Below are 13,473 nucleotides of genomic sequence, written 5' to 3' on the forward strand. Positions count from 1 at the left end.
AGGAGGTTCATGTAGGAATAGCCCAGTCAGCATCCTTTCTGCACTCATCCCACGACAGAATGTAGAAGGTTGTGGAACCTGGCGACGTCCCACCCCGTCATCACTTTTGCCCAACAGCCAAACATACAACTACAAACACCTGCATTTCTTTGATGGAGGCCTTTCTTTGGCCAGCAGAGTTCTCTTCTCTCACCATGTGGATGGTCAATAATGATCAACCTCCTGGAAGGTCCCCACCCCATAAATCAGTGATTGAAATAAGTCAGTATATATAAAATTTAAAACCCTTACACTTGGGAACAATAACTCTGAAGCACGTGCTCCATATTATATCCAGGATTTTCCCACGAATTCAAACTCCAGTTACTTCCATGGAAGCCTGATAATGGTCTCTGTATATTGGCCCCTTTCCTTGCCATCTCCCTTCTCACTCGCAGTTGGTGCTTCCTGGATAAGTGACTTGCTCTCAAGTCCTTTTCTCAGGGTCTACTTCTAGTAGTCCCCAATCTAAGACAGGGTATCACTTGAGGCACAGGATTTGGGGAACTTTACTCTAATGCCCACAAGTTATGTGACCTTGAACCAGCCCCTTCCCTTGAAAGTCACTATTCAGTTGGGAATTACATCAGTAAATTTTTATAGGAATACTGTGAGCATTAGATGAGACGGCATATGGAATTTGCTTAGCGTCATGCCTGATGCAATGCATGAGCTAAATAAGTGAACTTGATGATGGTGGTGATAAAAGAAGAGGAAAAATTTCTTGGGAGTTAAAGGAGCAGGCAGAAAGCATCAGGGACTTAGGGCTCTCTCTCCTGAAAAGGGCTTCTTCCTTGCACTGGAGGCAGGTTCCAGATTCTGATTTCGTTTTCCCTGATCTTTGGCTGTGAGTAGACTCACCTCCAGAATACCGCTCTTCTGCACCTGATAGACCCAATAGAACACTCACACCTGGAACAGAAAGAGGAAGTGATAGTTCAGATGGGGATGCCCTGGGGAAGCCCAGGCTAGAGAGGGGTCTCTTCTGCTTCTGTGATTATGTTTGCTGTGCTCAATATCATGAACATTCATGAAAACATAATATTTAAGGATGCATATATTAGGTTGAATATATGACATTATCATTTTGTAAGTCATAAACACTTGAATATCAGCAATTTTTCTAATAATTATTTTTAATAAAATAATTTTATTAATTATAAGATAGAAATATTATGAATCCAATAGAACAAAAATAGACAAACTATGACCTTCCAGCAAAATCTTGCCCACTGACGTTTTTATGAAGCACAAGGCAAGAATAACATTTAGATTTGCAAACGGTTCCAAAAAAATCAAAAGAGGTATTTTCATGGCACAAGAAAAGTACATAGAACTGCCTGTCACATTTTATTGCCACATAATCATGCCTATTTATTTACATTTATGTCCCAGTTATATCTGCTTATAAGGACCCCAGTCATGTTGGATTAAGGACTTCCCTGATTCAGTCTGTTCTCATTTTAACAATAACACCTGGAAAGGGTGTTATTTAAAAATGAACTTACATTCACAAGACCAGGTTAGGACTTTAACGTGTCTTTGTAGGGGACATGATTCAATCCATAGCAAGAATAATGGTTAAATAGCCCAGCTCCCTTTTGCCCTTTTATGGCACATGACAGACTATTTCTTGCAATGTCCTCAGCAGGATCAAGAGCCAATCACCCATAAACATAACCCATCATTAAAGCATACTTCATTGGCTCTTCTTCCATCCCTGCCTCACATCCCCTGTTCCCTCACTTGTACTTCCTGGAATCACCTCCCAAATAAACTACTTACACCCAACTTCTCAGCTCTGGGTGTGCCTTGGGGAAGTCCAACCTAAGAGGTGCGATACGAAATTTCTAATAGTACAGGTACACTGTCATTTCTGGAGAAAGTCTCATCTTAAGTTAGGATGTAGTAGTATGGGATGAAATTAGGGGAATTCTTTGTTCTACTCACCTGTGAGAAGGATCAGGCACCTGCTTCCCATAGCACTGAGCCACACCAGCAACAATCCCAGAAACTCTTTCAGACAGGATGTCACAAGGGCTCCTAGAATCAATAAGCCCCATGAAAACCAACTCCTGTTGGTCACAAAGTAGAAGCTACATGGCCAATGTGTACAAAAACCCTTTAATTTCTGCAAATCTCTCAACCCAATAATTCAACATCAGGGAAATAACCTCAAGGAAAGGATCATCCAAGGATAATCACAGCAGAATTCCCTATGAGAAATAATAATAACACCCGTAAAATGTGTAACACTAGAAGCGCCTGATGAACTGTTATGCTGGGAATTAAAATCCTGTTCTATTGCAATCAGCAACATCCAGACTGTGGGAAACTCCACAGAATAAACTTCCTAGTTTGTCATAAAAAGGGATAAAAGTAAGGATAATCTAGGGGAATACTAAATTAAAAGAGATTTAGAATGATAAATTGCAATGTCTTATGAAATCCCTATTCAAATAGTTTTTTTTTAAGAGTATAAATAGGTTATTTGATGACATTAAGGAATGATTGTTAGTTTTTCATAGATAAGGTAATTCACACTCAAGTTTCCTCACCTGTCAATTTACGTGGTTGATCTAAAGGAAGCTATAGGTATGATGAAGTGGCTATTTTTAAGAGTCCTAATCTTGTAGAGATACATATTAAAATTTCGCAGGTGAAATAATACAATGACTAAGATTTATTTCAAAATAATTGGGGAGGGGGAGTGTTTTGAGGAGATGGTGGGCGTGGTGATGAAACAAGGTTGTCCTGGAATTGATCATTGTTGAATCTAGGTGATAGGCTGATGGGATTTCATTTTGCCATTCTCTCTACATTTGTATATGTTTGAAAATTTCCATATAAAAGGAGGAGAGGGAAAAGCTACCCTTTTAAGCACACAAACACATAAGCATACATACATACATACGTACATAAATTCAAAGGGGTGGCAGTGTCTAGTATAGTAAATAGTGTAATTTTAATAATATTATTTCATTGGTTATGCCATATTTATATAATAAATTATCTCCCCTATTTTATAAAAAAACTATATTCTCTACACAATTAAATATATGTGTATATTATTTATGCCTATACAAAATCATATGCATATGTACAAGCACATATACAAATGCATCAAATGCATCATTATAACTATATACCGTTTTGTATTTGTTTAAAATATTCCTGGGAGATGCCTCAGAAGCCGATAATGTCAATTGGCTTTGAAAACAGGAACTGAATGGCTTAGAAGCAAGGGAAAGAGACAGACTTCCCACAGTTCACCCTTTCATATCTTTTGAATTTTGAGTCAAACAAATGTATTTCATATACAAAAAATAAATAGTTCCTAAAGAACAAAATGAAAGTATTAGACAACACTGTAAATGAAACTTACAAAGTATACTTTAAAGTAGCAGTATGGTTTTGTCCTAAGGATATCATTTTAAAATTTAAAAAGAACTCTCCTAATGTTATGTTTATGGATAACTGGGGCTTAGGATGAACTTCTTGTGCACGACAGTGACATAATGAGCTCTACACATCTGTTAAATCACTCAAAAAGTGGTATTAGTAATAATAAAGGAATTTAGGGAGAAAATGCAGCTACATAGTTTGAACGAAATAGTTTTCATAATGTATAGATGGAAATAAAGGCAACATTTAAATATTTGTAATGAAAATAATACAGTATTATAAATAAAATAATGAGGGAGGAAAATAATGTGGAAAGCAATTTTGATACAGCATTAGGAATAAAATCAAGTTATAGAGCAAATGCATTATATCACATTTAAAGGAATTATAAATGTTAGTGGTGAATGGCCTTATGCATGATTTTTTGCTTCTTTTTATTTAAGTGTAATTACAAATTTATTCACTACTTTTGTAATAAGAAAGTAACAATGATTATAAATAATTCAATAGAAAACAGTAATGTTAAAAAAAAAGAACTATTTCTCTTGACAGCTACATTCCTTCTCCATTCTCCTGTTTTGAGATATCTGCTCAGCTCTGATTTTCAGACTCTGCAATCCTTTAGGACCTGCCTCTGTTCCTGTGGGGTAAATCTCTCTCAGTGCCTCACCCACAATTAGGTACTGGCCATCAGGCAGTTAGGGGGTATCATAATTCAGTAATAGGCAAACTTGAATTTGAATCCCAAATCTGCCATTATTAACTGAATGGCCTTGAAGTGAAGATTTTACCTCCAAGCCTCAGTTTTCTCATATGCAAAATGGAGCTATGAAAGATACGTAGTTCAAGACATCATGTGCTGAGGTAGTGAGAAGACATCCCATTGCACGTAGCACCAGCATAGCCCGTGAAAAGTGCTTAATAAGGTAAAATATGATGAGAGCAGGGAACAATGATGGAGGTCATAATACTGAAGGTGATGACAGTGCTGGTGTTGGTAAGGAGTTTAATAATTACAGTGGTAAAGGTGGAAGTGGTGGGGGTGATGATGATGATAGTGATGGTTATAGATGGTGATGATGGTGGTGATGATGGTGGTAATGATAATGGTAATAGTGGTGGTGGTAGTGATGGTGGTGATGGTGATGATGGTGGTGATGATGGTGACAGTGGCAGTGTTTATGGTGGTGATGATGATGGTGGTGGCGGTGGTGATGGGGGTGGCGGTGGTGATGGTGATGATGGTATTGGTGGTGGTGGTGACGGTGGTGGTGGTGGTGGTAGTGGTGATGGTGGTATTGGTAGTGATGGTGGTGATGATGATGGTGGTGGCGGTGGTGATGGTGGGGGTGGTGGTGGTGGTGGTGATGGTGGCATTGGTGGTGATGATAGTGATGATGACGATGATGGTGATGATTGTGGTGGTGGGTGGTGGTGGTGGTATTGATGGTGATAGTAGTGATGATGACGATGATGGTGATGATGGTAGTGGTGACGGTGCTGGTGTTTGTGGTAGTGATGACAGTGAAGATGATATCATGGAGATTGTTCAGGCCCCTTCCAAGAGTCCAATTCTAACCCTGATTTTGCATGCTCATGATTTATTCTTCCACCAGTGGTGATGAAAATTAGCAGGGGTCCTATGATGCCCTCACAGAAAAGAAGTATTGATTTGAGATGTCTTATTGCAGAGGAATCTCAGTTTTCTGACTGCCATGAACAGGCTAGTCATGCATTATGCATTGGAACCTTGGATGTAAATCAAATTTTGTTGAAAAGACTTCTACTATCCCTTCCACCACTCCTGCCTAAATTTGTTTGGAACCTCAACTTATAAAGTGATTTGGAACCATCATTTCATTGAAAGCACCCAGCCCATCTATGATATAGATGGTACCATTATTCCCATATTTTTCAGATAAAAGCATTAAAGTTCAAAGGGGTTGTAGCACTTAGTCAAAGTCACACTGCTAGTAAAATGCAGAGCTAAGATTTGCCTGGGTCCAAAGCCCTTTTTTTGTACAGCTGTTTTACCAAGGTCAAATGTGTCAATGCCTGTAGGAGCTAAAAACCAGCATAAATGAGACCATTTGGGACATGATAACCTTGGGAGAAGTGGAGACCACAGCTTCTATCTAAAGACCTTTAAATACACATGTTCCTTGAATAAATGGCCAGGGGGCTATCATCAACTTGAAACCTCTGTAGTAGACAACATGCCCGATTGAAAATCAAATTCTTTAATGGGAATCTCGTGTCCTTGGAAGAATTGGTCATTTTCTTGACACATTACTTTCTGTCAATATTGATTTTCTTTTTTTTTTTTGTTCATGCTTCTCTTTTACTTCAAACTCCTATAACAAGATATACTGTAAAGAAACCCTGTCTGGATAAGGGCAACTGTCTTGTTTTGGTGTTATTATATTTTCTATTAGAGCAGTTGTGGATTTACAGAACAGTCATGCATAAAATACAGTATTCCCATATAGAATCTTATTATTAACACCTTTCATTGATATGGAACTTTTGCTAAAATTCATGAAAACACACCTTTATAAGTGTACTATTAACTACCATGGCATGCCTCAGAAAACTAACTAAAAAATTACCATATGACTAGGCAATCCCACTAGTAAGTATGTACCCAAAAGAATTGAAAACAGGGACTCAAAAAGATATTTGCACACTGATGCTCACAGTGGCATTATTTGCAATTGCCAAAAGATGGAATTAACCTAAGTATACATCAAACAATGAATGGATAACATAAGGTGGTATATAAACACAATGCAATATTATTTGGCAGTTGTTTTTTGAGTCCTCTTTTAAAACCAGTTTAACTAAAATATTTTCATAAAAGAGATGATAATATTTTTTTCAGAACAGCAGAGGCATTTGGCAATGCTAATTTGGAAAGATTTTTGGTCAGAACCCATGGTAAAAGTACATTTTATAGAAAAGACAGAAAGATTTTGAGAGATTTTCAGAGAGAAAAGAAAGAGAAGAGAGAGAAACCGAACTGAGTTTCACCAAACAATGTTACAACATGAACCATCTGATATTTTATCATTTAATCCTTTCCATTTCTTTTAAAATGCTGGTTGATATCCACTAATTTGGTTTCATGACAACCCCACTGAGCTATTGATCTTTTCTCTCTGTTTATGAATAAAACCTAAAATCCTTCCACTGTAAACCTGGAATCTAATGTGCTGATTTGTTTATTTGGGGGACAATGCATAAGGCATGTGAAAAACCATGTCATGATAATTCATTATGTGACATTGATCAATTCATTGAATCTTCTCAGCCCTTATTTTCCTCATTTTTAATAAGATATCAGTTATAGGCTAGATTTACTTTAGGCTCTGTTTCTTTAAGGTTTATTTTTTTAATCCACCTTAGCCCCTTAATTCACTATTCACCAACTCCTTTCAGTGTGCTACAACATCTCAGTATATTCCACACTATCACATAACATCATTTGATTTCTCTGTCCAAGGAGACATGGAAAAATGGAAAGAATACAGATGCCTATAGAGTAGCTTTCAAGAAAGAAAGCAACAGAGCATGTAGCAAGGTCTGCTTGAAAATTCCAGAGCCAGAACCCGTTTCTAGCTGAACCCAAGATCACAAACGTAACATGTTCTATTTTCTATTATCTATCAGAAGACACTAAACCCATTCCAACTTACCCTCTAAGACGAAAAACTCTTCCTTGTCACTCAGTCTGGTAGTGTCTCAGAGCTAACCAATGAGGAAGTATGTCACTTCTTATCTTGAGCTTCTGTTTCTCAAGGAGTCTTGTGAGTGGGTGTATTAGTTTGCTAATGTTGCCGGAAAGCAATATGCCAGAAGTGAAATTCAGATCATGAAGTCCGCCTTGGAGAGCTACATTAGTGGAACCGTTCTGATGGGAGAATGATAATGGGAACATTAAAGGATTTTGACCAGACCATTGACTTGATTCTGGATGAAACCATGAACCAGTAATCAGCTCTTCACAGGGGCTAGACAAGTGGTACCAGGATGATATCATAAGAAGTGACAACTTTGCAGTCATAGAAGAAATTGATGAAGAGACAGATTCTGCACTTGTTTGGGAATATTTGGCAGAACCTGTAAACATTGTAGCACATTGAAGAAAAAATATATATATTGGACATCTGTAAATCTTTATACAAGAACTGATTATTCAGAAGAGGCTGCGAATCATCATTTGATGGATGTGTAATTTTGGATTTTGATTCTGTTAATTTATTGTAAAATGATATGTACATTTAAATATTTCTACATTTTGAAAAAAATTTTGTATACATCATGGGTTTGGTATCTCCATTTTATTTTTCTATTAAATAATGTGAAAAATTGTATTATTTTGGAAAATTGTAGAAGTACTTTCCAACATTTTAGTATTTACGGCAAACTAGTTGAAAAGAGCAATATGTGTGCCATATAACTAAAGCATACAAATGAAAATGACATCAGCAGTTCACAATTTTTAAGAGTGCCTCAGGAAGGTAAATCTTGTCTCAGGGAATCATCAGCGTTTATTGTTCTATATGGATGGTGGTTGGCAGAACTGTTGAAAGTTGCCTCCTGGCACTTAGAGATGTCAGTAAGAGTGTTTGATTGGGAAAATGAAATATGCCAACAAAGTTTCAATGAATTGGGGCAAAAATGAGGACTCAAATACTAAAAACTAAGAAGGATAGGATTCATGAGGAAGATATTGGTAAAATATTTGGATGCCCAGTAAATTAGATATGAAAATAATATAAGCATTTTATTGGCTTTTATGAATAATATATTATCTGATAAGAACAATTTCATAGTCTTAAAAGTCATTTTGCTTTCAATTTTAAGAATTAGGGAACTTCTAGAGTTAAAGAAATTTTTATTGTTAATATATATGAATAAATAAATCTGTGTTTATTGAAAAATAAAAGGAATTGAATAAGTTTCAAGGTTACAGTTCTAGGGCCCCAAATATGTCTTAACTAAGGCATCCAGAGAAAGATACCTTGGCTCAAGGAAGGCAATCTGGAAAGGCACGTGGCTGGCATCTGCTGGTCTGTTACCAGTTTCGTTGCTTCCTGCTTCTGACGCCAATAGTTTCCTCTCCAAGCGTCTGTAGATATTTGCTTAGTTCCTCTGGGCCCAAACTCTGGGTTTCATCTCTTAGCTTAGCATCTGCCAGGGCCGGAAATCTCTTCCCCTCAGGTTCTAACTATTTCTGTGAGCCCTTGCTTAGCACTCTGGCTATTTCTATCTTGATCTCCAAATATTTACACTCTCTGTGGCTCTGAGCTTTCTTCAAAATGTTTCTTCTTTTAAAGGATTCCAATGAACTAATCAAGACTGACCTTGAGTGAGTGGAATCACATCTCCATCTAATCAAAAGCTCAAACCCACAATTGGGCATACAGCATCTCTGTGGAAAAAGTTTCTACTCTACAATATTAAATCAGGATTAAAAGAAATATCTGAGCCCCTCAAGATTGGATCAAGATTAAAACATGGCTTTTCTGGGGTACATAATAGATTCAAATAGGCACAGTGAGTGAGAAGGTTGGGGTAATGGTTGGGGATTTGAAGATTCGATTAGTTCTCTTTTCATGAGAGTAGCTTAAATAGTACATCATCAGAGCAGAACAGTCTAAAGTGCATCAGGATATTTGGAAACAGTGACAGTATGTGTATTAACTTGGAAGGTGCCAGAATGTGATATAACAAAAATGCAATGGCTTTTATAAAGGGAATTTGATGAGTTTATACTTTGAAGCCTATGAAAATGTTCAAACTAAGGCCTCCAGGGAAAGATTAATTCAAGGAAGGTCGATGGGTCAAGAACATCTCTGTCAGCTGGATAGTCACGTGACTGGCATCTGCTGATCCCTTTCTCCTGGGCTTCATGCTTCCAGCTGCTGTTCCTGTGGGGGTTCCTCACACTGCTTCTCTGGGGCTGACCTTCATCTCTCAGCTTCCCTTTGCTCTCTCCAGGTTCTGACTTGCTTAACATCTCATGGCAACTTCTGCTGGGCTCCAAGCATCTCCAAACATACATGTCTCTGTTCTCCAAGTGTCAGCATCCTTGTCAGCTCTGCTCTAAAGTTTCTGTCAGCTCTGTCATTTCTGGCTCTCTCCAAAATGTTTGCCTTTTTAAAAGATTCCCGTAAAGTATTAAGACCCAGCTTGAATAGATGGAGTCCCATCTCCATCTAATCAAATGGTCATACCCACAATTGGATGTGTCACATCTCTGTGGAACTAATTAAAATTTCCCACCCTGCAATATTGACTCAGGATTAGAAGCAATGGTTGTTTCCACAAGATTGAATCAGGATTAAAACATGGCTTTTCTGGGGTACATAATAGCTTCATACTGGCACAGTATCCAATGGGGAACGTCAAGTTATAAAAAGTGCTGACAAGTCCTATTAATTCCAGGAAAAATGGATCAAACTTTGAGAAGGGCCCTATAATTGATAAAATTCTTAAAGCAGTAGTTGAGAGCCAGAGGGAATCAGCAGTTTTGTGTATTACTTAGTTCGCTATTTTCAAATCACTTTTTAGTTTACTATTTTAAGAAAGAAATGTACCTTCACTCCTGGTCTTTGGAACAGAGCCACCCAACGTATTACACTAATCTACATGGTTGGTAAAATTCTTTTTAAAAAATTTTTTTAAACATAACAACATATAAAAATGAACATTCTTACCATATGATCATTTCATTCTTGGTATATAATCAATAACTCACAATATCATCACATAGCTGTAAGTTCATCACCATGATCAATCCTTAGAACATTTGGAAAAATTCTTGATTGTTCTCTTTATCATGAGGTCCTGAAATTTTTACCTCATTTGGATTATAAGAATCTTAGTGAGATCAGGCACAAACATGGAAAATATACTCTAGCTTTGCACAACCAAATAAACTCCTAAAGATTTGCTTCTTGTCTGATCATAACTACATTTATGAAATATATCTTTATTATTTCTAATACCAACATCTTAATTTTTCTGTTTCCCATTTTTCAACATTCACTAATTAATTTATTGGGCAGCTATTGTTTGTCAAGTCCTATGTTATGCATTAAGGGTGCAGAAATGAATAAATGTCATATTTGCCTTTCAGGAAACCTGAATTTGGTTGAGAATACAAAGAACCCATGTCTAATACATTCTGGTAAGGATGATTCCATTATTCCATGATGTTACATGTCATAGAATATTGATTTGATTTCATAGCACACCTTTATTAAGCATCTCCCCATACGAGCCAGGCCCCAGGGCAAGTGATGTTTAAGGAACACATCATTCCACCAGCAAAATTCTGTACCTAGAGGCTGCTATAAGGGCTCTCCAAGCCAGCAAGACAAGCTTCATACAAGAGTCTCCAAGACAGAGTTCACAGGCTGGAGCTCTCCTCATCTCCAACCTCCACCTAGCTTTCTACCAACAGGAAACAGGAGCTATTCGAAAAAGGCAGAAGTGACAAGTTTTGGGCCCTAGATCAAAGATAACAAAGATGACAGTGTGGACAATTGCATAAATTTTGATCTGATCTCTCTTCATGATTCTTCCTGTTTCTTCACTTACTGGCTGGCAAGCAACCATGGATTCCATTAGACTGTTAACCTGGGAATAAGAACATGATCTCATTGTATTGTACTATATTGAGTGTTGGAAATACAAAAACATGGAACTCAAGGCCCCTGCTTATAAAGAGCTTTCAATACAGTGAAAAATCAGAGGCAAAAATATTTTTTATTTCAATAATATAACATTTTAATTTAGCTATGTACAGATAAGAGTCTTCTGGCAAATAAAACTATTCTTTGCTGTCTATTCCTAAACTAAAATGCCAAGGTGCTCTTTACAAACCACATTGTTCGTAGGGAAAACGGGGGGAATGAGAGATTTTGAGCTTGCCAAATATGAGTCAGCAAGTCAGTGACACATCTAGAAATAGGAAAGTAAAATGAAATCAGGTTTTTACAATTTGTCTTGAAACAACTGATATCTCCATTGGCTCAGCAGGATATTTGGGAGAAAGGAAACTAAGACACTGTAGGAGGTGGAGGTTTGTAAATCAGCTCGTTGTAGAGACTAGGTGTGTCAATAGTCCTTTTGTACCAAACAGTGAAGAATAACTTTGACTGTGTTTATTTCTTATAAATTACAGTCAATGCAATAAAATATTCAAATAATCTACCATTTATGGTTCTGAAGGTTGGCTATATAGACAACTATGTAATAGTCAAGATGTTTGCTGCATCATTTTTCCCTAGGAAAAGTAAATCACGACCACATTGAGGAACCATGTTTGACTCAAACATCAAGAAGACAAAAATTGAAAAAAAGGAAAATAATGTGTTGATGAGGATGTGGAGAGATAGGAATCTGTGTTCATTACTGATGTGTACCTAAACTGTTCAACCACTTAAGGAAAAAGTTTGCTGGCTCTTCGAGTTGGTAAACACAGAACTACAAGAAAAACTGAAAACTGGTACTCAAACAAATGCATGTTCTTACATGTTCACATCAGCACAATTCAAGATAGCCAAAAGGTAGAAACAACCCAAATGCCATTAGCTGATGAATGAATAAACAAATTTTTAATACCCTATTTCTATCTCCTGGTAACTTATACTCCAGATTTTAGCTCCCAGGATTTCCTCATTATATTCATATTAGTGAAACCATACAATAGTAGTCCTTTTGTGTCTGGCTTTGCTCAACATAAAGTCGTGAAGGTTCATTCATGTTGGTGCTTGCTTCAGGACTGCATTATTCCTTACAGCTGCATACTATTCTGTCGTACATATATAACACAGGCTGTTTATCTATTCATCAGTTGTGACACTTGGTCTATTTCCATCTTTTGGAAATTGTAAATAATGTTGCTCTGAACATTCATGTGCAAATATCTGTTCAGGTACCGACTTTCAGTGTTCTCAATTCTTAGAAGCTAGAACACCTTCACCCTACTTCATGTCAACCCACATACTGAAAACCACCATTTCAAGGCATATGGGGTTACGCTGAGAAACAATTCTTTTCAAGTGGCCAGCAAATGAGGAAGTGTGGTTTGTGTTTGTGCTCTGGTTCCCAAAGTGTGTAAAAGGAGGCGTTTCCTTCTTTTCTTTGAAATGCAGCTTCCTCTTCTGTGACAGTTAGTAAGAAAGGTTTGTTTTCTGGTTAGAATGAGCAGAGCTAGGATAATTTCAAGTGCATATTAATCTGTGACTTGCAGAAAAGCAGCTGGTATGGTCAAGTGGGTTAAATGAGGGGTATTTAGTAAAGGGACTCTTTATATAGGTGTTGGCAGGACAAAAAGAAATTAATAAATGATGGTGGGGCATTGGGAATAAAAATAGGTGGAGCTCTGTCCAATACTTGGCTTGAAGAGACAAAGAGAGGGAACAGTTATAGGAACCTGGAAAGGGTTTCAACTTGCAGCGGAAGAATCCAACTACTGCCCAAATGTGAAGAACCTGTATGGTTTGGGGGCCAGATGCGGAAATAAACATCCCCATCTCCCTCTCTTCCAGCCCTCCTGTGTCATTCCAGGGCTACACTGGTCGATTACACCTGGAAGACAGAGCACAAGAGGGCCTGATGATACAGTGCATACAGGATAACCTCCCAGTGTACAGGGTAGGTTGGAGAAGGATGGAGAGAAGATTCTTTCACAATCTCCCAAAGTCAATTGTTACATGCTTGTTAAAGACTGAGAGGTGACCACACTGTTTTTTAGACTATTTTGTCTTTGGCTGGTGAAATGAACTAGTATTTGGTGATGGTGGCAGACAACGGTGACCATCTACAGTTCTGCTATGGTGAGGTGAAATACCTGATGTAGCAATTAGAGAAGATGATCATCAACAACTTCTCCTATCTGATGGCTTCTGCTTTTGTTATTGTTCAGTTTGTTCATTGACTTGCTTTACTGTTTCTGTTTTTCTCTCTGGGTTTTTTCATTTAAATACCAAGAGAGAGACACAGGTTGGATGGGTT

General features: G+C 37.5%; 1 protein-coding gene and 1 pseudogene across 2 annotated transcripts in view; one reads left to right on the forward strand and one right to left on the reverse strand.

Moving 5' to 3' along the window:
• The window catches only part of LOC143650295 (putative adhesion G protein-coupled receptor E4P), a 56,474-nt gene extending 49,231 nt beyond the window's left edge, over nucleotides 1-7,243 (reverse strand). For both annotated transcript variants that reach the window (XM_077120911.1, XM_077120910.1), the window contains exons 1-3: nucleotides 7,140-7,243; nucleotides 1,990-2,082; nucleotides 901-951 (exon numbers count right to left, since the gene is read on the reverse strand). In XM_077120911.1, coding sequence (XP_076977026.1) covers nucleotides 901-951; nucleotides 1,990-2,020 — 82 coding nt within the window. In that variant the 5' untranslated portion in view covers nucleotides 2,021-2,082; nucleotides 7,140-7,243. The remainder of the gene's footprint in view (nucleotides 1-900; nucleotides 952-1,989; nucleotides 2,083-7,139) is intronic.
• Nucleotides 7,244-7,315: 72 nt separating this feature from the next.
• LOC143650298 (U6 snRNA-associated Sm-like protein LSm8 pseudogene) lies at nucleotides 7,316-7,586 on the forward strand (annotated as a pseudogene).
• Nucleotides 7,587-13,473: the final 5,887 nt, after the last annotated feature.

Source organism: Tamandua tetradactyla, chromosome 11, assembly GCF_023851605.1.
Source record: "Tamandua tetradactyla isolate mTamTet1 chromosome 11, mTamTet1.pri, whole genome shotgun sequence".
NCBI classification, from domain to species: domain Eukaryota; kingdom Metazoa; phylum Chordata; class Mammalia; order Pilosa; family Myrmecophagidae; genus Tamandua; species Tamandua tetradactyla.